This window comes from Pygoscelis adeliae, unplaced genomic scaffold (genome assembly GCF_000699105.1).
Source record: "Pygoscelis adeliae isolate BGI_AS28 unplaced genomic scaffold, ASM69910v1 Scaffold122, whole genome shotgun sequence".
Lineage (NCBI taxonomy): Eukaryota > Metazoa > Chordata > Aves > Sphenisciformes > Spheniscidae > Pygoscelis > Pygoscelis adeliae.
The window spans coordinates 5,851,470-5,876,010 of record NW_008824358.1 but is presented as its reverse complement, the minus strand read 5'-3'; the positions used below and the strand labels follow the sequence as shown (position 1 = coordinate 5,876,010).

Genomic DNA, 24,541 nt, shown 5'->3' with positions numbered 1-24,541 from the left:
TCAGTTCCTGTCAGATTCCAAATGATGTCTGAACTGAATTCATGAAAGAATGTCTCAATCATCTCTGCACCTGTAAGAATATTCGTATTGCTTGTTTGCTTGTTTTTGTTTATTCTGGGTAACTGTTTATTTTAAGTGTTCCGTTATTTATTTAATGGTCCTTGTAATAATATTAACTAAACCAAATTTGATGTTCTGCAAATAGGCTATATCACTGGTGTTTGTACAAAAATTTCTACATAAATCACTACAGCGGGAGCACTTGAAATAAAAGTATCCCCTTGTGTTTGCTGGTTTGCTTTCTGGATGGACAACATTTTGCTGCCTAGCAGTTTCTAGCCTTCAACAAGAGTGTTCAAAAACATTTGCTTTGTGTGCTTAAGTCGATTGTAAAGAACTTTAAAACTTGTTATACTATTGGTTAACAGGCTGGAATTTTTAGTATGTATGCTTGTGAGGAAGGTTTTGCCACTGGAGGGAGAGATGGTTGCATTCGGTTATGGGACACTGATTTCAAACCAATTACTAAAATTGATCTCAGGGAGACTGAACAAGGATACAAAGGTAATGAGCTACTACTTTAATGGTTTTTCACACATCTAGATAATGGATTATGACACAATTTAATTTGAAGCATAAATGTCTCTGCATACTGCTGATTTTTTTACTTAATTACTGTATTTACTTTTGAGATCTGTATTCCCTTTTCTCTCTGACAATGATGTAGCCTGATGTAGCCCGAAGAGCTTTCCATGTTTCATAGTATAAACAGAGGGATGCTTATAGTTGCTGCTCCCCGCCATGCAGATACAAGAAGATAAGTAAAAACTAATTAAACACGAAAAGATAGGAGAATGAAGTTAGCCAATCTTTAACTTAATTAATTGCAATTCATTTAATTAATTGAGATTTCTGGAACCCAATATTCAAAGATGCTGAGCATCCGAACACTCCATTAGGTTCATTTGGAATGGTACCACTTGGCATATTTAGTAGAGAGAATGTTATTAATTTCTTGACCATCGTATTTGTTGAATCTAATCGTGCTTCCTATGAGCTTAGTCATCACTTTATTTTATGATGAGACTCTCAGAGCACTTATAATCTCCATAGATAGTAATGCACGCTTTATCAAGATCTTAGTCTTCTGGGAATTCTACACATCCATTTGGATTGAGAGTATAGCAGTCTGTTTGCTGGCCTGAAGTAGGCTTTATACACTTTTGGCAACCAACTTTGTAATGGTTAGTGGTAATTTCCCCTGCTTCTTAGCTTATGTTTTTAGACCTAGTTTTCACATTAAAATTACCATTGGAATAGTCAAGAGGCCACTAAGAAGGATAAAATTTTCTTTCTCAATTAATGGGTATTTTGGCTTGTGATCTAGTAACAAGCTCGTTCTGTTTATTTTTCATCTTTCTTAAACCAGATCAGCTGATGATTCTAATACTTTTAAAATGCATAGATTTGCAATATCTCAGCTCATCCAACAAGCAAACTGCTAGCAGCCTTAGGTGAACACTGCTCCACCAGTTTGCCATACTGTAGTGTAAACTCATGGAATTTAGCCCTCAAAAAAGTTGTCAAATACAGCCAACTAGTAGTCCCTTTGCTCTGTAGTTCTGGCTTTATGTAGTTTTTTGCAGCCAGAATCATAATGTTTAACATTCTTTTCTAGAAAACAATAGCAGTACCATATGACCATTTACAGCAGTTTTGATCAAATACTTTCTAAAAATTGTGGAGATGTACGCCTGTACATGTGGGTTAGACAGATCATTCTGGCTAATACCAGTCCTGCAGGCAGTCCGTTCCTAATGAAAGTCAGAATAACATATATGAAGGGCGACACAGAGAAAGCAGTGCTCACCCACAGAACATGCATCTTCAATCGCCTTGGTTCTTTGTGAAGTGATTCTGGGAGGGAGCTTTATCCCGCATATTTGTGAGACCAGAGTAGAAGCAACTTTTTTGCCCTTACTGCTGCCTGGGATGTGTCCGCGCTCAATGCAAAACAGACTTCAGCTGACTTCAGTTACTTTTAATTGACTGTCATTATCTTCTGTGGAAAATTATTACTTCACAATTGAAACTTACATTACAGAGCTGTAATGTATTCATAAAGGTGTCGTCTTCTAGCACATTGTCTGCAGAAAGCACCTAGCTATCCTTCTACAGGTTGCCTAAGAAGAGATTTTGATCTTGATGGTAGTTAAGTCACGGAAGGACTTACTGAAGATGAATTCTCATTAGACATGCTATGGAGTGATTCTAGCTTGATGCCATTATTTCTAGCATCTCCTAAATGCTACAGGGTACAGAATATATAGATGAAAGCAGCCAAGTAGGGCCAGACACCGTTAATGGCAGCTATATGGCTGAGAGACAGTCAATAGAGGTTTTTGCTATCTTCTTACTTGGCAACAGTAGTAAAAAATTTCATTTGCAGAAAGTGAATTGAGTTGCCATCTGGACTTGTATGTAAATGATAACAAATTTTTTAAAATTGATTAATTTATTTCTGAAAACTAAAACTAGAACACTGTCCAAATCTTGTCTTCAAAGCATTTAAATCCTTCAGGTTTATGTTTGTTTGTCAAAATAAAAACATTGCCTGCTTTAATGGCAAGAAACTGACTTAAGCAAGTCTGCAAAATTTTATCAAAGCTTAGTCAAAGATGGTGTGCCCTTGAGCATAGTCACTGAGACTAAGTAAAAAGGCATCGTGGTGTATCTCTGAAAAGTGCAGTGGGATTGCTGACTACAACTATAAAAATTAGAACCTTGGGGATGACTGCAGGTCATAAAATCCAAGTATGCGCTTATACGCTGTCACCATCGTTTTTTAAAATTTTTATCTTTTTCCTGTTTCAGGGTTTCTTCTCTCTCTGTGTTCTTTCAATGTGATACAACTCTTGCCTGCGATGTTCCTGTTATGTCTCTGTCCTTTTCTGCTGTTTCTGTCTCGTATGTCATCCACTGATGATCACTTCCATTTAGTGCTTGCTACTAACAGACCGTGGAAATTTTGTTTCATTTTCAGTTATGTCAATGGCACTGTTTAGTTTAAGCACGTATGTAACTTCAAGCAATGGTGGTAGCCTTAACTGCTTACCTTATGACCTTCTGTCCCTCCTTTCCAATTACTTTTTCCAAAGCAGTTTGCAAAGGTATCAGCTTTCAAACGTAAAACGTCTCTCTAGGGTGCCAGGAAGACTTCCAGCCCCCGGCCCCGTATATACTCATTCATCAGTCATCCTGTACTGAAGAGTACTAAACACTTTTTTTTTAAATGAGATGCATCACCAGTAACAATCGGATCATAGGCTTGCCTTTTAAATATACATGTATATTAGTAAAAAAATCTGGTAATGGCTAACCTTTATGTGCAATACATTACAGAAAACATTACCTTTCCCACATCAAAAGATGCACTTTGTATTCTAAAACTTAACAATACCCATTTTCCACTGAACTCCATCTGAACTTCATTCCTTGTATGGCCTTTGGTGTTTGTCAAGAAGAAGATGTAAGTCAAAGCTTCAGTAGAAATGTCACAAAATGACATTGCCAAAATTAAAAGGTACTGGAAATGGACAAGACAATAAATGAAGATCAATTTGCCCTTCTCAAGAGACGACACAAAATGCCTACAATATATTTTATTTATGTGACCAGTAGTTAATTGCATTGTGTATTCAGTTCCAAAAGATGTTAAAATGATGATGTGGTTGACCTTGACTGCATGACAAATGGATTTTTTTATTCATTCACATCTCACATCATCTAGACCCATTATCCAAACTTTAATTTTCATATACTGGAACCGAAAATACAAACGCTACAGGCAGTCAACCAGAGAATGCTATCAAATTGCTCAGCCTGTTAAGAGGGTATTTTTAAGCTTGTGGTTAGTAAAATTCCAGCTGCAAAGTTAGGATCAGATTTGTGGAATAAGATCAAGCTCTCTAAAAGTTATGCAAAGCAAGATTGTGTTGTTTTTTGGTTTTGTTTGTGGTTTTTTTTGTAATAATCAGTTGGGACAAAAAGAGAGAAGTGTGATAACATGGGCACAAACCATTTAAATTCACCATTGAAATTTTATTCAACATTTTATTTAAATGTTCAAAAAAGTAAAGTATTGAAAAAAGGAATAAAATCAGCTTCAGTCACGGGAACCTTGCCTAATCTAAAATTTAGATCTTTAAGTCACGTGAAATTGAATTGTTTTTTGAAGTCAATTCCCAAGGTATACGCAAAGCATAAGAGCTTGATCCTTTGAGAAACTGGCAGCAGCGATGTTAGATATTCAGCATTTTCCTGGGATTGAGCCTTCTCTTTTTCTGTCAAATGGAGATAATTTAGCAGAACTGTTTTGAGATTTAATCAGCTGTGATGTATTGTAAGACTTCAGTGTCAAAGCATAACAATTGTTATAAATTAACTCTTGAAGTCTTAATGATCTTCACTGTACTGACTATGACTTTGTCTCATCATTGCCATTAATCTGAGATTATTCTGTCCCCTGTCAGGTTTGTCCATCCGAAGTGTCTGTTGGAAAGCGGACAGACTTTTAGCAGGGACACAGGACAGTGAAATATTTGAGGTGCTAGTAAGAGAGAGAGATAAACCCATGCTGATTATGCAGGGTCATTGTGAAGGGGAGCTCTGGGCCCTGGCGGTCCACCCAAAGAAGCCTTTAGCAGTCACAGGCAGTGATGATCGATCCGTACGCTAAGGCTAGATCTTATTTATTTTTTATCTATTCATTCATGTACGCATCATTTTTAACCAATGCCAATTTGACATATTTGTAATTTATTTCTTTTCTGGCCTTATGTTAAGACTCCATTAAGACAACATTTTTTTCCCATGTTTTTCTTAGCAGCTTTGCTTTTTCTCTTCAACCCTCATATTTGGGCTCCACACATCACGTAAAAGTTATCAGAATTTGTGTTCGAAACATGCTGGATTTATATACACTGCTTTAAGTGCTAATTCATTACTGTTCTGAACAGCAGGTGTAGGTATCTAAATGGAGGATGGTCACCTCGTACTTCTGTAAATAATATGCACCAAGCCTAAAACCTAAATACTTTTGACCAATGTTTTACACAGCAGGTGTCTGACTCAGCCATGAGTGTTTAGAAAATCTGATCTAAACCCAATTCAATTAAAATGCCAGAAAACGAGATTAATGAAAATGAAAATGTTTACCCCAATGAAAAAGGTCCTTCAGATGTTTAGTTGTAGCACTTGTGCCTCAAGCCTTTGTAGCAGAGATTTGAAGTTTTGTACACATATTTGTGGAATTTGTCACAAAGTCAAGGATGTTTCTTTTCCTGTCCGTGTTAAAATTTGGCAAATCGATAAGCCTCTGAAAAAAACTAAGCATTTTTAATATGCTTAGTAAGACTTTACAGTAAAGTTTGGAGGCTAAGCTAAGATTCTCACTGAAGTGGATGTACTCCCATTCCCATACCCACACAGCTGTTGTGTGTTATTGCAACTGGGCATGGCCACTGCCCATTGTGACTAATTATTTACCTGTGATTAAAGAGATGGAGGTTTTCCTGACTGCCAAAGCTGCCCATGGGGACTGGAGAGACTTTTGGGAGACTGGGTTGTATTATGGCAGTCTCCTGAGTCTTTCCCCAAATTGTGGTTCTGCCCTTGCCCTGAAGCCCTACCCCTTGCAGAACAGCGGGGTTCATGACAGCCTGGTTTCCCAAGCTCCGATTCCCCTAATGTCCTTCTTAGCAGTTTCTCCTGACCCTACTATCCCAATTTCTAACCCCTCCATCAGGTTTTTCTCCAACCCTATGCCAGATGGATGATGACTGCTTTTCATCTTGTATAGACAATTTGATTGTACATTTTCAAATCAAGCCCAGGCAGTTACCAAACAGTTTTTCAGGTTTTACGGACTACTAGTCAACTTATTTCAGAAACATACATGTGGATTCTACCATTTGGCCATATTTCAATGGGAAAAATCAATCTCCTACCATACATACAGCTTCTAATTTATGCTCCTTCAGATTCAACATTATGATTCACCTCTGCCTTGAAGCTTGCTGGTCAGTTGGAATTTCTTTTTCCCTTTCCTTTCTATCTTTTCACTTGTACTGGTTTCCTATTCCTGCCATCCCTCATCTCTTTCTAACCATAATTAAAATCCAAATTGTGAAACTAACAAAACTGCCAGTTATTCACTACAGTCGTGCTATCTCCCTGTTTCTTACACATCAGTATTATTTCTTTCAGTTTATAAAATGCATGGATAGTCTCTTCTGCTTGGGTTTGTCTGCACAGTTTTACCGACAGGCGCAAATTCACACTGCCTGCATTCTGGTAGGATGCAAGCCAGTTCTGAAACAAGAGCTGCAAAGCTGGGATTAGCATTGCACTGCCCTCAAGCTAATAAGCCATGCTAAGACTTTGGATTTATTATCTTGGACTCATCTCTTGGTTAGCATGGTAATTCAGCTCTGGCTTGGAGCGGGATAATGTATTGCTGACTCCAAGTGTGCTTGGAACAAACTTGTACCCCTCTATGAAAGACTGTGCAAGCATGCTCTTTGTGCGCATAAAGCCTTATAATTAGTGGTGCTCTTATGATTATTATCATTGTTACAGTGATTATTATTTTACTGATGCCTTTGAACACTGCCATTCTATAAAATGTGCGTTCGTTAACATTACAGATATTTTACTGCACAACGTCACACATCCATTTAGCTGTTCAGGCACTAGAGAATGTGGGATTTGAATTCTAGTTCAGACAGTGCTATTTTTGTATATACTAATGCTTCATGTGAGGAATTCCAGTGAAATATATAAATATTTTCATTAAGATAAAGTACATAAAAGGATTTTCTTACAACTTTTTTTTCAGTAATAGAATTGCATTGACAGCAGTGTTTCTATATTGCTCTTCATTGTGTAATTTTTCTTAGTATTTGGTTATCACATTATTTTGAAAAGAGTGGCTATATAATATAAACCTAAATTGTTTTACAAATAGAAGTATTTAGTGGGCCAGATTATATTCTCATGTCTAAGTGAGGTGTCTAAATGAAAGGGACCTCTGTAGAGTTAAGGGGAATTACTGTAGATTTTCCCTAGCACAGCCAAGAGAAGGCTTTAGCCAAATACAGGTTTCCTACATTTTAAACTTCAAAAGCATATCAACTAGGAAAGCTGCCTGCTTCCTGTCTCTTACAACAGGAACACGAAAAAAGCATCATTCTCATCTGAATGCTAAGAGACACGCAGAATTGTTTATTACATTTGCTCAATGGACCTCACGCATGTGTTTTTGTAATGTCATGTTACAACATCTAGTTGAGGACCACAAGTAGCTGCTGTTCTGGCAGAACATCTCGGCTACACTGTCCGTCTTCTTGAATGATCTCTTTCTGTATTCCTGCATTTTTAAGAAGATTGATTAGAACCTGTTTTTATATGAATCCATTTGAATATTTATATTTCTGATTTTTTGTGTGGAGCGTTGTTCTGCCAATTGAATGAAACAAAGCTTCTGTCAGAAGTAAAGCTTCTGTCATCAGCTATGGCTTTTTCTGCAAATGAAATGGTTGCTAGTAAGCCTCTTGGGAGGCTGTAATCAGTATGTGCTTCGATAAATAAACTCATCTGTCAGGTATATGACAGAAAAGACTGGAATACTGACTAATAAAATAATGTTTCATGAGCCTGTTTGGGTTTTTTAAACTCAGTCATTTAAACAAGCGCATAGGAAAGTTGCTGAAGAATGGTAAATACATGTCTTTGCCTGATTTGAAAATACATACACTTTTTATATGGAAATGGCGTATTTATCTGGCTTTTCGAAAAACAACGTGCAGAAGTATTGTGCCAGAAGAGATACTTTTTCTATTTTCATAAGCATGAAATAATAATAAGCATTTATTTTGTCAGTTGTGTATACAAATGCCTGTACGCGTGCAAAATGTGTTTTTTTCCTGTTTTAAAATTAAAAAGCTCATATTTGGAATTACCTTTCCATTAATTCGAAGAGGGTTTTTTTTAAAGAAAATTGAATTATTCTGCTTGCACTGCCAAGTATTGCAATTACACTTCTAATGTATTGGTCAAAGGGATCCATGTGAAAGCAACATTTTGGAGGCAAATTTTATCCTGATGTTTCCTTTGCAATCTTTCAAAATCCTTTCTGGTTCATTCTTTATTGTATTGGGCTCATAGCTTCTCCCTAGCAAGGCTGCTAAGAATTTTGCATCTTATCTACTTCTGTTTTGTCTTTGAAAACAGTTTTAGCATCCCACACCCTTTTTTTTCACCAGGAAGTAGCACTTGCCATTTTTTCATGGAGAAGCCTTTTCACGTTCTTTCTCATCCTTGAATTCTCTCAGCGTAAGAGGAAACCAGCATCATTCAGGGTTGTTGATTCTCGACTGAACCTAATAACATTAACCTGACAAGGCCCAAAGGGTTTCTTTCTCAATGCAGGCAGTCAAATTCTATAATCCTTTTACTAAATTCATCAAACTCTATCTTTATTTTTTTCCCCTGTTACTCTACTTCAAGGCTGTATCTAAATGTTGCTGCTGGGGTGGTCAGAAAGTTCCTTCTTTTCAGGCTATATTCAATGTTCTGTTTATGCTATTTGTTCTAGTGCCAACATGGTCCTTCAACATAACTTTTTCTCCTTCTTTGACGTTTATCCTTCTGATGTATTTTTGGAAGCAATACTATCCCTTCCCGGCCTTTGTTTCACTAAGGTATAAAAGTTAAACTCTTTTGCTCTTCTTTAATGTGATACGGTCTTCATTCTCTTAATCATCCTAATGATCCTTCACTGCATCTGTTCCTGTTTTTATTCCAATTTCTTGAGATAACTTGTAAGAACATGCCAGCTGAGGTCACTATGTGTTGTGTGCTATTGTTTTTGTGTACCTTCTGGAATAGCACCCAGGATATATTGTAGGATCAAATTTCCTTTTTCCTGTCTGCAACGCACTCATGGATCATAGTCATTCTTGAATTGAAAAATAGCGTGAGATCTTACTTCTTTCTGCTGGTTCCACTTGTGTTTCAAGCTTACAGCACAGTGCCAGACATAAGGCTCTGAAAGCATGGGCTTTGGTTAAATTTCATTCCATGTCTATTTGTTTCATCATCAGGAAACCTCAGTTTCTTCCAATATGATAAATCCAGGTTCACAGTGCCTCCCAGCTTGCTGTCCATAGCAAATCTCATTAACATTCTCATCTTTTGTGCCAGTGTCTTTAGTGAAAATATTAAATGTTACTATTCCAAAGCTTGTACCTAAAAATCTCAGTAGTATCTTCCATCCAGCCTAATTGTTTCTTTCTGTAAAGCTTGCTATAAAACTTCATCTAGTATCACATTACAGTTCTTGTACAAATTGTCGTTTTCTTGATTTTAGCCAATAATCACACATGCTACTATTGAAATATTTCACTGAATATTTTATAAATCTTTTACAAATGCATTAGATTTATGACACTGTCCTCAAAATAAAGATAGTTGGGTATCGCTGACTTAATTTTTCTACCCCAAGAGGTCTTTTATGCATTTTCTTCCATACTTTTAATTATTCTGTTCTTTAATTTTTTTCTAAATCTTGCATACTACTGACATCCGATTAACCAGCTTGTAGTGATCTGGGAAACTCCCTCCATTCTTCTTAAAAATATAGGTACATTACTTGCTTTCTCCATCTTATGGCATAATTTATTGGTTGATTCTTTTTATTTAAAAATATGTAAATGAGTGAATCAGCATGCAGTTTTGTCTACTAGTTCATTCAGGGTTATGACAAGAGAATTTTCCCCATGGTTGGAATGTTTATGCTCTCTGAGTATTGCTTTCACTTTCAGTGAAAATTTCAGTCTGATCTGCATTGACTCTTTCTGTCTACAGAAACTGTGTATTTTTTTATTATTATTCGTCTAGGGGAATTCTATTATGTCAGATAAGTAAAGTCCGGAGATAACACCAAATGATTATGTAATTTAGCTTCACCCTGTTTTCTCTTCTGCTATCACAGATATGTGTTCAGGTCTGAGGTGTCATCCCTGCTAGAACTGGGAACAGTAAAGACTCCTTTATTTTGAAAGAAATTTGAACCTGGAATTTCACTTGAAGGTGTCTGAAAGCTTCATTTGATACTGCTTGCCAAGACATTCAGTGCCACTGTTGGAAAATTCTGTGTCCATGTAATGATTCAGGCAGCTGTTGTACACGCCCTTTCTCTTCTAGATTGATTAGCAGTTTTGAGTTTTTAAAAACTGAATTTCTGTAAGTCTATAAGCTCAAGTCAGTGCAATTATCTTCATTCCACGGTTAGAAAGGACCTCAATACATTATAAAATCTTAATATAAGGTGTGAATGCAAATGGGCCTTTACAATTGAGTTAGACTTTTTGTTTTTACTCTTGATGATATTGAAATATTGTGCAGTCAAGAAAAATCTCCTATGCTTTCAATTTCCTTTGATGCAGATTATGGAGTCTTGCTGACCATGCCTTGATAGCTCGTTGTAATATGGAAGAAGCAGTGCGGAGTGTCTCTTTCAGTCCTGATGGATCACAGTTAGCACTTGGAATGAAGGATGGCTCCTTCATTGTTCTTCGAGTACGGTGAGAAAATCTTACATTAGTTTCTCATGTTATTAGGTTTTTTTCCCCTGAGTAACTCAAGACCATATTATAAAGTCTTCTATTCCTATAAAAAGAAAAAAATCATTGGGTATTTTATCAGAAGCAAAGAGTAAAAACTGAGCATGTGCTTCCACAATATCACTTGGTGTTTTAAAAGGTGGTACTTTGGCAATTATGAGGAAAGAATTCTTCTAATATTTAATTCAAAATATTAGCTTTTAGGAATTCTAAAATTTTAAGATTTTTCTAAAAATTTAAAATTTTCAAGTTTGGCTTTTTTCTTTATTTATTCTGTAATTATACAGATATTTTGTGAAAAGAAATGTGCATAACAGAGATAACATAGTTTTGAGAGGGATCTCCTTGATCATATGGTTCATTTCTTGCCATATACAAGAACGGATGCTATAATCAGTGGTTGAAAGACATTTTTAAGCATTTGCAAGATATATGTGAATTCTACTTTTCATATTAGATGACAAGCCTTTTCTTGCATGAATGCATCGTATGCAGTAGGTATTTTCTGTGTGGAATACTGTTATGGAAGACACACAAAAGCAGGTGAAACATAAAATTGGCCATGGAGTGAAATAGCCAAACAAAATAGCGTGATTTCAAAACACATAAGCTATTTTAGTTGATACTTGGAAGAGTTTACCACTTCCTTAACATTATTCCATATGTTTGATAAGCATATATTTAAAATACTTTGAACTACTAGGTGATAGGAGGGAAAAGCTTGCAATCGATGGAAGATCTGTGAAAACCCCTGTAATGTACTGCTTTAATGACTTTAACAAAACTTAAGTGATCTGTTCATATTAATTTAAAATCCTTTTCAAAGACTAGTATTTTTCTAAAGAAGTTAATCTTCTTTGTCTCACAGAAATCTTGTCTTTGCTAATTTGCCCGATACCTAACATTATTCATGATTCAGCTGGCGGAGACTGATAATGATAAACCCAGCATTATTCCTGAAAGAGTGGCAACACCCTTGCGTAAGGCCCTGAATGCAATTGCTTCTCCATCTGTTCCCTTTCTGTGGCAGATCTTCTGACAGGGTGACAAATCTGCAGCCCGTGATCCAGGAAAACTGGACGATGGCAATGTGTTGTGGTTGGCATTTTTTTGAATCATTTACTCAGCGACATGAATCTTTGTTCTCCTTTTTCTTGCCCACGAAGGATCTGGATCTATGGAATAATCCAGAGAAGTAGCTGCTCTTCTCAGTAGCAATATTTACCACTACGGAATAGTTATGTTACCAGTTTTCAGTAGTAAGGCAGAGCTAAGAATATTTTTTTTTTCCAAAACACTTTTTGAAGAAAAAAATGGCTATGAATAAATAAGAATTTTCCCAACAAAATTTTTACCGTTATTGACATTTTGGAGTTTCACCATTACAAGAGAAATTTCTAACAAAATTATTCTGTTATGTTTTTTTAAGACCCTGATCATCTATAATATTAACCTTTCCATTCATATCAGCATCTCCCAGAAATCTCTGTCTTCAGTTACAGATGATTCTCCTTTCAGGACTCTGCTTTTAACAGTACTATGTATCAGCATTTTTAAGAGGTATTAACAAAATGTATTGGTTTTTAAATAAATTTGAGTCTTTTCATAAATTTGATGCTACTAGCAGTAATTAATTAAAGCAGAACTTGGGGAAAATATTGAAAAAGCTTAAAATTGAGAGTAACAGAAGCATGACATCTGCAGAAGACTCTTCCTCACAAAATTTCCTTACAGCCCAAATGTATAATCTGGTATGGATTGTCTTTGTAAATACAAAATTAATGGCACTGAGACTTGGCTCATTGTTCAGTCAACTCAGGAGAAGATTTTTTTTTTTAATATTTATTTATTTACTTTTAATTCTTTCCTCATAGCCAAAGAATTTGGAGAAACCTACTTGCAAAAATGTTGTCTGTGTTCACTAGCATTGCAGTTTTTGGTTCCTGGATTGATAGGAAAGGGGGTTATGTCAAATGTAATTTGATAGGGAAGAACTGAATATTTTTTTGAAAACTAGACTATATAGCTGCCTTGATTTTTTTCAAACACACATGCAATGTATTGTCACTTCCGTTTTTCCACTGGTGGGTGGTGCTGGAACCCGCAAAGCTGTAGCTAACAGGTCATGGCATGTGGGATTAATCATATCTAGCTTTACCAGTGTAATTGTTAGCCTCTAAACTGTTGTCTGTCTCCCCAGAAAGAGTCAGTGTGGAGAAATGGGTATCTCCCAAAGGCCATTTCAACACGGTCTTGTGAGAGACAGGATAATCCCTCTTCAGATGGAACTCTTTTTTCATTGTTTATGTTAAAAAAAAGAAAAATCAGTCTGGTCTAGTTTAGACTAGACAGCTAAATTTTATTAATTTTACAGCTAAAATTAGGTGAATAGAATGAAGAATATCATTGACAGGTAAAGTTGTTTCTAACTTTTGCTTTAAAAGTATGCTTATAACCAATGAAAGCAATAGGAACTTCTCAAAAAAGGATTTTTTTGTAAAATGTGCTTTTTGTTGTACAAATTACTCAGTGCACCGATCTTCATATTTGTCTTAAATATTTGTGGACTGCATGTTCACAAGTTTACAGTTCACATTTTCACTATTGGTTCTTGCAGAGACATGACAGAGGTAGTTCATATTAAAGACCGAAAAGAAGTAATCCATGAAATGAAGTTTTCACCGGATGGCTCTTACCTTGCTGTGGGTTCTAACGATGGCCCAGTGGATATCTATGCGGTTGCTCAGCGATACAAAAAAATAGGAGAATGCAACAAATCTTCTAGTTTTATAACTCATATCGACTGGTCTGTGGATAGCAAATTCTTGCAAACCAATGATGGTGCGGGAGAGAGACTGTTCTACAAGATGCCGTGTAAGTTTACAAGTGGCTCATGTTATGAACAAGTAAACTTCAGTGCTGATTTGAAGAGAACAACAAAAATATGATATAAATAGCACATCTGCAAGTGGAGTTTCTTGACTGGAACTTACATAAATATCTAACGTTTTTCCACTTTTGTATGTTTTTAGCACGTTTATGTGCAGCTGCATTAGAACTCGTAAGATGTGTGATGTTGTCAAATACCACAAATGTGAGACTATACTAATTTAAAGTAAAATTGTGAATCTTTATAATTTATTGAGGTTAAAAGACTAATCCCAAGAAGACTACACAGATAAATGTGATGAAAAGAAATGGAGTTTACTGAAAAGCAAATGATTAAACAGATTATTCACTTGCATATTTTCAGCTGGGAAGCATCTAACTAGCAAAGATGAGATCAAAGGAATTCACTGGGCCTCGTGGACCTGTGTGATAGGATCTGAAGTGAATGGAATTTGGCCAAAATACACAAACGTTACAGATGTCAACTCTGTGGATGGAAATTACAATAGTTCAGTGCTAGTGACTGGAGATGATTTTGGGCTGGTTAAATTATTCAGATTTCCATGCCTAAAGAAAGGTAAGAGAGTATTTTGTGTTTCTGAAGAATGCAATTTTTACTTTGATACCATATCAGTATATTTTCTAATGGTGGTTTTTGATTCTTGTGTATAATTCAAATAGTGTGTGCACAATTCATATTCATGTTAATGGACATAAAGATGAGACTTTAACCCTCTATGTATCTTGTGATTTCCTGCCAACGTATACGTACTTGTTTTTAGATCTGTTGAGAATGTATAGTTTAACATGTGCTTATTCTGATACTACATTTTCAGAAACTAATTCAGCAAGACTTTACAACACATCAAAATCGTATCAACACCAGATGCACTACTATAATTCGTCCAAATTTATGCCAGTAACAATTTCAGAAACTTCAGTAGGGTTTGACTGTCTGTTAGCGTGTGTCAATGTAGCTCTGTGTGAACTACTTGCTTCATATCTGTAGTAGGCTTTTAAGACAGATTGTTTCCTCAGTATTTGCACTGTACCATGCATAACGCCAACAAAACCAAGTAGAACGTTTTGGCTTTCCATGATCTTCAAGTGTTTAATTTGATATCATACCAGTATATTTTCTGAGAGTGAATCTGAATTTATGTGTATAGTACAAGTCACAAGACACATGTATAATTCACATTAGCAATAATGGCCATAAAGGTGAAAATTAAACCCTATGTGTATCTGGTACTTCCTGCCAAGATTTAAGTGCTTTTCAGAAAACTGAAGTGAACATATTGCTCATATTATTTTGTGCCATTTATTTTTATTTTACAATTACTATTAGTATCCGAATATCAAGAGGCATTTAAGTTTGTTTTTTTCAGTTTTCGTTAGGGTGTTTAGACTGTGTTTCCATTAAAAGCCTAACTTTATTAGTTACAACGTTAATTTTTTTTCTTCTTACAAACTAACAGTTCTATTTTTGTTTTTTAGGAGCTAAATTTAGAAAATATGTTGGCCATTCAGCACATGTAACCAATGTCCGTTGGTCCCATGATTTTCAGTGGGTTTTAAGTACAGGAGGTGCTGATCACTCTGTTTTTCAGTGGCGATTTATTCCGGAAGGGATAACAAATGGCATCCTTGAAACATCTCCACAAGGTAAAAATTATCTCTTCTTAATTATTTATTAAATAAAATCAACGGAGAATGCAGCACTGTTGGAAAAGCTTTTATTGAATTAACAGAAAATATTTTTATTATTATTCCCTGGAATGACATATACTCAGCATGTTTGGGACATTTTACTTTACACAGACAACCATTTGTTTCAGGCAAGGTACATTAAAAGCTCTTCTGCATTCTGCTATATTGTATGTTTAGGAATACGCGAGTAGTGTTTGTCAAAGCGTCTGAAAAAAGACATTGAGAGGGAGATTACTAGATCAAATTACATTTTCAAAATTAGCCATCTAACTTGCATTCAGAAGTCTGACTACGTGTTGAATTGTTTAATTTTCTTTTCAATGCAAATTCAAACATATATGTGATAGCTGTACTTTAGAATTTTTTTCTTGTTATATCCATGATATTGATAAGATTCTGCAAAAGCCATATGAACCACGTAGTGGCAACTGCTGAAAATTGGATTCCCTTCAGGAAAAGGGCAAAAATTCACCCCGTACCTGCACAATTTGGTAAAATACCTGTGTTACAGCAAATCTTTTTAAACACAGTGATCACACTGAAAGTTTTTATTTACCATTTCTGTATGTTTTCACTCCAAAGCCTGTTAAGAAAACAGTATTCTCACAGATGATGGAAATGTACTAGTAACTACTAAGTTACTTCCCTCTGCCACCCTCCTGCCCCAGGCATTAAAACAGGAGAAAGAAACAAAACCTGACACATTCAGTCAGTCCACATGATTTTTACAAGCTACTTAAGCTTCCGAAGCTGTTGAATACTGCTTTGCATGTAGTCTAAATTATATAAAAACATCACATACTACTTTCTTGTGATTAGATGTGTTATATATTGATTTTTAATTTTTTTTTATGCAGAGGGTGGCATTGATTCCTACAGTGAAGAATCAGATTCAGATTTATCTGATGTGCCGGAGTTAGATTCTGACATTGAGCAGGAAGCTCAAATCAACTATGATCGCCAAGTGAGTAAAAATTAACACACGGTGCCAATTACCTGACAATTTATTGTGACTATTCAGTAAAGATAAGCAAAAGAATTTTGAAGCTAATTCATCAGACTGCTCTAGGAAGATTATTTTGACAGTATTCAGCTGATTGGGCAACTAATAACCATAAAAACAGAGTTTACTTTAGCTGGATATGAGAATTTAAAAAGGTTTGGAGAAAAAGCATTGGTGTATATGCCTTTATATGTTAGATTAAAGAATATATCTTAAAAAGCACAAATTTAAACATGAGAGCTTATTGCTATCCCCATTCTCATGATAGGTGTTAGAGAAGACTTTTCAGTGTTACCAAATTTAGAATCCCAATTTGTAGAATACAGCTCATGGAGTTTTTTTATGACTTCTGCATGTTCAAAGCAAAGTACTCTTAATGAGTGTGTAGCCAGTATAATACATTTATTTGTGACAGATTCTTTTTTATTGCCAAGGACAACAATGTCCAGGAATTAAAATTACCCTAGTTTATGGCAACCAAGTAAAATTCGTCTCTAATAATCACTTAATACACGTAAATTTTTTTCTATTTTCAGTACAACTATGTTCTGAGATAAATTAAGATAGATTGCTTCCATGCAAGAAGAAAACAAATCAAATAAGTATTCTTTACTGCATTGATTTTTTTCAGGAATGGTAGTATGCCATTCCACTCCTTAACCTGATCTTTCAGTGTTGATTTATGCTTTGTCACTATGGGCTTGCCTGGTGATCAGGACTGTTGCCTGGACTTGGTTACAGTCACCAAATCTGCTGTGCTCGTGTCACTCGGGCACTGTGGGACTGCACCCCTCTCTGTGAGGGTGTTCTCTTGGCTGGCCTTGTTACCGTGCTCAGCTCTTGGCTCCTCTTCTTTTACCAAGCAGTTTTACCTTGCTGCTCCCTGACGTGAGGTTTCACCCAACCTGCATCATAACAATTTGCACCCACACTACTATATTAGAAAACATTCAAGTCACAAAGTTACATGAAGTTTAGAAAATGCCATAATAAAACATAGTTTTGCCCTTTTTAGGTGCATGGATTATGATTACACATTTCTCCAGGACTTCTACTTCATTTGGTGTATGGGATATTTAGTTCTTGCCTAACAAGAAACTATTCAATCCTTTTTCATTCATCAGGCCGTTCCATGGCCACCTTTGTTGCACATTGCTTGAACGCGTCTCTGAAGACAGAATTCTTTTCCTTTCCATTCATGATACTGAGTGCTTCACAAACACTGATCTTTATAACAGTCTGTGATGTGGAAGGGTGCTATTATCCTTGTTTTGAAAGCAAACATTAACATCAAATTCTGCTATCTGTCTTCTGACGCCCACTTCTATTTAAAAATACTTGGGACCTGATTTTCAGGAGCTGTTGTCATTGTGAATAGAATATTACTTGTCACCTTGTCCTGTTACCTTATCAGTTGCAATGGTGAAAGGTCAGAACTTCCTCAGACCAGAACTGGGATCTTGTACTAAGCATGAAAAATACACAATGAGCTTGGTTCAAGTTGGTTTGAGTGATTTAATGGCTGACATAGAGCTGCTTTCTGGAATGTGGAAGGATCACCTCTAATGTTCCACGCTTTAGCCAAGGACCATCCTTCGTCTTTTCACCTCGCTTTCTAGATTCTGCAATAAATTACATAGGTCCTTCTGCCAACAGCTTATTTTACCTTTTTATTACAGAGATCAGTCATGTTTGCCAAATGAAACAGAGGTTTTGTCAAATTTTCTCCCTCCCCTCCCTTTTACTCCAAGTCTCACTGGAGTGCTTGTCCCATCCTCTTCCTCCCCTCCTCCTCCTCCCCTCCTCCTCCTTCTCCTGATTTTCCATCAGTATTCAAATCAGGCAGCATCCTCCTCCATGCTGTCTATGTGTCAAAAAGGACGTCTGGGTTTAAAAACTAAAAGTGAAAAAATAGTTGTAGGCAGCTAAACAGCAATATTCCAGGCAGGTTAATGCACAAAAAAGCTAGAAGCAACTTACAATAGAATCTTATACAGGAAATGTGAGACAACCCCAAGCATAGGCTGGACTTTATATTTTGTAAAAGGAAATAATTTACAAAAGCACATGGAAACAAAAACATTAAGCTTATTTTGAGAATTGGGTTTGGGTTGTTTCTTTTTTTAACATTATGGATGAAGCGGTATAGAGGATTCTAGATTTTGAGATGCATTAGAAAATTATGATCCTATATTCTGTTTCATTGGTAGCATTCACCGAGGAGCAAGAGTAAATGAATGAGAACGCTCAGGATAAAGTACAACACGTACGAGTGACAGACACAATACATTAAGGCTCTGTTTGCCTACCATTTCAAAAGCTCAGCTCGTTATATGAGCACCTTCCTTGTAAAAATCCAGTATTCCATCTTTGCAGTCAGGTAGATTTCTGTGGGAATGGCAATTTCATTGTCCTTTTGTAAAATCCAAAAAATGTAGGCACAGAAGACAAACAATAAAGCTATATTTCAGCATTATAATGGATTTTGTTTGGTGCCACAGCTTTGAAGATGCTTCAAATATGTTTAGCAGCTCCACAGAGTTTTGGCATTTCTGAAAGATTTAAATGCGTAGTATTTTGTGTCTTCAGTGTATTTGTGGAGCTATAATTCTACTTCAGGACTCTGGACACAATGGCAAATCACTTAAGTGCTGTTGGTTACTGTATATTTCACCATAATCCCTAGATAGAATTAGTTCATTATGTTCAGCTTTGAGTATGTACACTGAAGCACATATGAAGCTAAAAGATACTTAAAGAGTTCCAGTCAATATTTAAATTCCTTTTCACTAAGTGACACTGGAATCTTCTAGAAAAAATACACTCTGCTGCTACTCCAGACTAATGTTCTGGGCCACTCACATGTCAGGGGTCTTCATTGTCTGGAAAACATTTATTGTTATCTAAGTTCTGTAGGGAGCCATAATGACTTACTCTGTGTTGTAACTACTGAACATCACGTTAACATACATTAAATTTAATACTTAAAGTCACTTTCATTCATATATACAAATATTTAGAAAACTGGAGATGTGCAATTAACTTTAACAATTATTCTTCAGGTTTACAAAGAAGACCTACCTCAGCTGAAACAGCAAAGTAAAGAGAAAAACCATTCTGTGCCCTTCCTTAAAAGAGAGCGAGCGCCTGAGGACAGTTTAAAGTTGCAGTTTATACATGGGTAGAGTAATATTAGATAATACTTGGGTTTTTGTTGTTAAAACATCCTAGCAATGTTAATCAATTCACGTCGGAGCATTTAGCAAAGCAGTTTTCAGTGCTTACCCACAATTAATTTGTTTGTCATTATTACTGTGGGTAATTCGTGGAATATCGACATAGATTTTCTTTTTTCAGTTGTATTTGTTAAGGAACAAGAGAAGTTTATAATACTGTAGCCATATAATAAATAATACCTAAGCGTTGCATTTTATAAAATTACACTTTAAACTAGATGTTCACTACACCTTATGTTTCCTGGAGCAAAGATTCTCTGTTAAGTTGATTGTGATAGCTGTGATTTGTAAAAATGCCTGATAGATTTCTGCTTGAACCCAAGTCCCTGTAAAACGTATTTGGACACTATATATATATATATATAAAAACCCCAAACATATATATTATATATTCTTTTTGTGAAATTAAAGCGTGAGAAGTTTCATGAATGCCTGCACTTAGTGGGAATATTCTTTCTCTGCGTGTGTGCTGTGATATTTTTGAGCCAAAGCTGACACTGCAGATGTACTCTATTCAAGTTAATGCACAAATTACTTGCACAATTTGTGACACAAAGTACTAGAATTGTTTTGAAACAGAATATAATTTGTTTTGTATTTACTTCAGTTATAGAGGCTATGACTGTCGAAATAACTTGTTCTACACACAAACCGGAGAAGTAGTGTATCATATTGCTGCTGTAGCTGTTGTATATAATAGGCAACAACACACTCAAAGGCTCTATCTTGGTCACGATGATGACATCCTCAGCCTAAGCATTCACCCAGTGAAAGACTATGTTGCTACTGGACAGGTGGGTATTTAGAAGTGATGATCTTAGCAAAACATGGAAATAAATTCCCTTTACAATATATAATTAGGAAAAATGTGGTTCTGTTTGTCCTTCAGCATAGTGTTTACTCCTAAATATGGGTAAGCTGCGTATTGTTTCCTATATCCCTGCTAAACTGCTGGGGAGTACTGGACTGGAAACTATTTGAGGTGATTACTAAATCATCCCTATATAACGGCAGAAAAACTGCCAGTCTTATGCTGTGGCCCTGCAAAAAATCTTGTATTAGCTTTGAACCTCTGCTTTCATCTGTAAAATGCAGGAGCTGTATTTTATCTACGTCCTAGGAGGTTTGGGGGTTTCATTAGTCAGTCTCAGTATTTTTGTGCTGTAGTAGCATTCAAAAGCCTTACTCAGATAAAAGCTATTATATGTTGGGCACTCTACTGACATCTGGTACTGAATATGATATATTCAGTATATTCATATATATTCATATATCATGATAAATGATATAATTAATATGATACCGAATACTGATGTTTTAGAGAGTATCTACTGATATTTCTCTAAAAGATAAAATAGGGCAAGTAGAAAAGTAGTTACCTCTGGAGTGTTTTGAAGATGTGATAGTGCTAATTACTGATACTGGCGTGCTTTGAACTTCTATGAGCAGATACTCCAATTAACCCTCTGATTTAGGTTGGAAGAGATGCTGCTATCCATGTTTGGGACACACAGACACTGAAATGTTTATCGTTGCTCAAAGGCCAGCATCAAAGAGGAGTGTGTGCACTGGATTTTTCAGGTGAGCCACAACCTACATTTATCTAAACGATTAATTAAAAAGCCATCCTTATGATGAAATCTTAATTTGAATAGCTAGCCAATTTTACAACCAATACAAATTTTACATAAAAGTCTGCTGACAGTTTTGATAAAAATAGTGTGTATAGTAAAGTCAGTCATGGGCCTTTTCTCAGTCGATCAATAATTGATTTTTGTGATGTCTAATACATAATACCAAGCGTACAGCTAGGACTCTGGTGGCTGTCTACATGGTGGTATAATAATTTAAAAGCAGGCAGAATGGTGACTTGAAGTGTATAAATGAGATGGAAATGTGATCAGTAGGCTCATACAATTCTTCAAATTTGCTAACAATTCCTACATTTTTCAGTGAGTTTACAGAAGAAGTAAATATGACAAACAGCTATCTGCTGTTTCTCTTACTTGTCTTTCTGAGATGGATGACCTAAGTTCCCTCAGTTGTGTCAAAGGGTAATTCCTGTATTCAGCATTGAAAAACGTTATCCATATGGTGGTGACTTACATACTTTTGCATCTTTATAGAAGTGCTTAGAAATCCATTCTCCCTTTTTCTATTTAAAAAAAAGGAAATTACTCTAGCTGAACTATCCTTTTATTAACTTTGATTTTTTTTTTCCAGTTAAACATAATTTATTTCATATTCTGCTCTCTAGAGATATGGTAAGAATTCATTAGGACATAGATCACATTTATGAGACAGGACTATACGGAAGAAGTTTTACTTCCACAAAGATAAGTCTGTGGAACTGAGTCATATTCCATTATCAGAAGAGGAGCCTTGGTGTTCATCCAAGAGCTGGAATTCAAATGTGAAATTGCTGTTCCACTGTGGCCTGTAACCTAGCTCTGAAAGTAGATACGGTACCGGAAGAAGGGAAAATGGATAAGGATGATCTAATTGACATAGTGTGCATAGAAGTTAAAGAACTGCTCATTAAGATCCCTAGTTGAATAAACATTCATATATTTAGAAAATACTTACTTTGTTGTTTACGTTTTTAACAAAAATTAGATTCCTATACAGATGATAGTACTCCGTGTATTAGAATCCATGTACCTCTATAAAAGCCTAAAGAATAAGCTGGCCACATATTCTGTGGACATAAATCTGTACAAAAATACTAAAGCTCTTTTTAAAAGTAGCGACCACTGGCATCATTACAGCGTTGCTTTAGGACCTGATCCTGAGAATGCGCGTATTGTATCCCTGACTGGCTTTAGTTATGATTCTTGGCATAGAGAGGAGCAGATAGTTGTGCAAATATGCACCTCACTACGGGATCAGAGTGCTACTTTGGTCTTATGTAGGGAGTTTTCATTGTGTTAATAATAGGTATTTCTCAATTAGGTTCAGGTCACACTACTTGAAGCTTAAAGAAAGAAACCCAAAACTCCCAACCTTTTTTGGCTGTACTTGATCTAGTGGCTGACTGTTCTACCAGTTCTCTCTGCCCTTACTCACTTTCTCAAACATCTGCTGTTGGCCATTACTGAAAACAGCGTACAGGGCTGCAGAACCGTTCTGATGATGTTATGATTTGAAGATTATAATTTCATTCATGCAACGTTTGGTTGTACCCTCTGGTGGCTAATTTAACATCTGTAATTTTTTTATAGTAATCGGTGTATAGCCCATATTAGTGCATAAAACCTCCTGTTTCAAGTGAATAAAGTTTAAATTGTATTCTTACCAACAAAATTGTCAACCATGTTCCATTACATAATTGAGTTACCCCTAAAAATAATTATTGTCATCAAAATATACAAATATACCTCTTAAAAATACATATTACTGCATATTTACCTTTCATATCAGCTATTTTCATAGCATTTTATCGCACTAAAACTGTTACAGAATAGTTCTTACTGTCTCCTTTGCTTTCGTTTCTCATTAACTTTCTGTCTCTCCTTGTTTGTATTTTTTTTTTTTTTTTTTTTTTTAAAGTAAGTTCAGTTTGGGTTTCCTGTCCTGTTTTTCAACTTCATTCCTTCCTGCCTACTTACACTCCTTCCATCTAGGCCTGTTTCATTCAACTGTGAGCTCTCTTCCCCCTTCTGTAATTCCCCTTCTCCTTCTTGACTTGCTTCTCATAGAACTCAGTTGCTAAATACTGTGAGCCCAGTCTAGCTGTGAGGACCTATTCAGCCTTATGAACTTTGAAGTAGTTCTAATGGAGTAATTCATACCAGTGGCACTCTTCTTATTCTTGAAGTCAAATTTGCTTAAGCACAGAGCCCTTAACATCTGTTAACTTCTACAAGAAGTAACATTCTCAAATCATTGCTTTCATTCACTCTTTTGGCCATCTCACCGGTTCTTTACTTCTTCCACCTTTAACTTTTCTTCAGTTAAAAAAAAATCAGGTAATCAGCTCCTGCTACAACCTATAAAGTTCAATTCTCTTATCATATACTTCAGCAATTATGGTTTAGTTTTTAAAAATTTTCAAAATTCCATGACAGTAGTTTGTCTGTAAAATTTTTTTAACAATGGTCTTGTTTATCATTATTTCATACACATAGCAAGGATGCCTAGGTACCGTTGAATTATGTGTGACATTCTGTTCTTGCTTTTCTTCCTCTCATTATCAGTAGTGCTGTGTCTTTCCTGCAGTAGAAGAGATGATAGCCGGCAGCTAATTTTAGCCATATAATTTTCTATCATATTTATAGTTTCATTACATTGCCTATTAACTTTTAACCACCCATTTCATTATACACTAATAATTCTTGTCACCATTTCAAGCAAAAGAAAAGAAGCATCATCTGATCAGAAGCATTTCAAGTAAAATGTAATGTGATTTTGGAGTACTTGGACTTTATGAAATTGACTTTCATTGTCTTGTTTGATCCTACCTACCTTTCTCGTATTTACACACAGCAATGTTTTGTGTCTGCCTTTGGGAAAGATCAATGGTTTGATAAGGAATACAAATCAAAAAACCCCTAACTTAGGTCAGACATACAAACATAATAGAAGATAATAAAGTCAAAAGAATGCCTTTTCTAGAAAAGAATAGCCTGTCTTGTAATCGTCCAGTTAAAAATTAAGCAGGAAAATCTTGTGGTGACCTATAACACAACCTGTTCTGTCTCTGATAAGGGTGATGCCATATTTAAAATCACCTTAGTTAAGAAGAGGAAGGCTAGGTTATGGATTAGTAGAGTGCTCTGTGAAATCTATGGATTCCAGTCTGATGTGTCATCACCCAATAGGTATTCATTTTGGTGCTAAGTATTGCAATATGAATCCTCCTCGTGGATAAAACTTTCAGCAGGTATAGACTTCCATCATCTTAAGAGGTTGGGCAGGCTGACTGTCTTTCTTAGTTCATTTGTCTAGTTCTGTACGCAGTCTACTTTAGGAGCTGAAGGCCATCAGTGAATCTGAACCCTAATCTCAAAGTATTAATT

At 35.8% G+C, this 24,541-nt stretch overlaps 1 protein-coding gene across 2 annotated transcripts in view; it reads left to right on the top strand.

Annotated features, from left to right (window-relative positions):
* EML6 (echinoderm microtubule associated protein like 6) overlaps window positions 1–24,541 on the top strand; it is a 118,555-nt gene that overhangs the window by 50,782 nt on the left and 43,232 nt on the right. For both annotated transcript variants that reach the window (XM_009319601.1, XM_009319603.1), the window contains exons 6-16: window positions 429–564; window positions 4,533–4,729; window positions 8,898–8,902; window positions 10,509–10,646; window positions 13,303–13,559; window positions 13,939–14,151; window positions 15,072–15,239; window positions 16,142–16,248; window positions 19,350–19,468; window positions 20,131–20,317; window positions 20,999–21,104. In XM_009319601.1, the coding sequence (XP_009317876.1) occupies window positions 429–564; window positions 4,533–4,729; window positions 8,898–8,902; window positions 10,509–10,646; window positions 13,303–13,559; window positions 13,939–14,151; window positions 15,072–15,239; window positions 16,142–16,248; window positions 19,350–19,468; window positions 20,131–20,317; window positions 20,999–21,104 (1,633 nt within the window). The remainder of the gene's footprint in view (window positions 1–428; window positions 565–4,532; window positions 4,730–8,897; window positions 8,903–10,508; window positions 10,647–13,302; window positions 13,560–13,938; window positions 14,152–15,071; window positions 15,240–16,141; window positions 16,249–19,349; window positions 19,469–20,130; window positions 20,318–20,998; window positions 21,105–24,541) is intronic.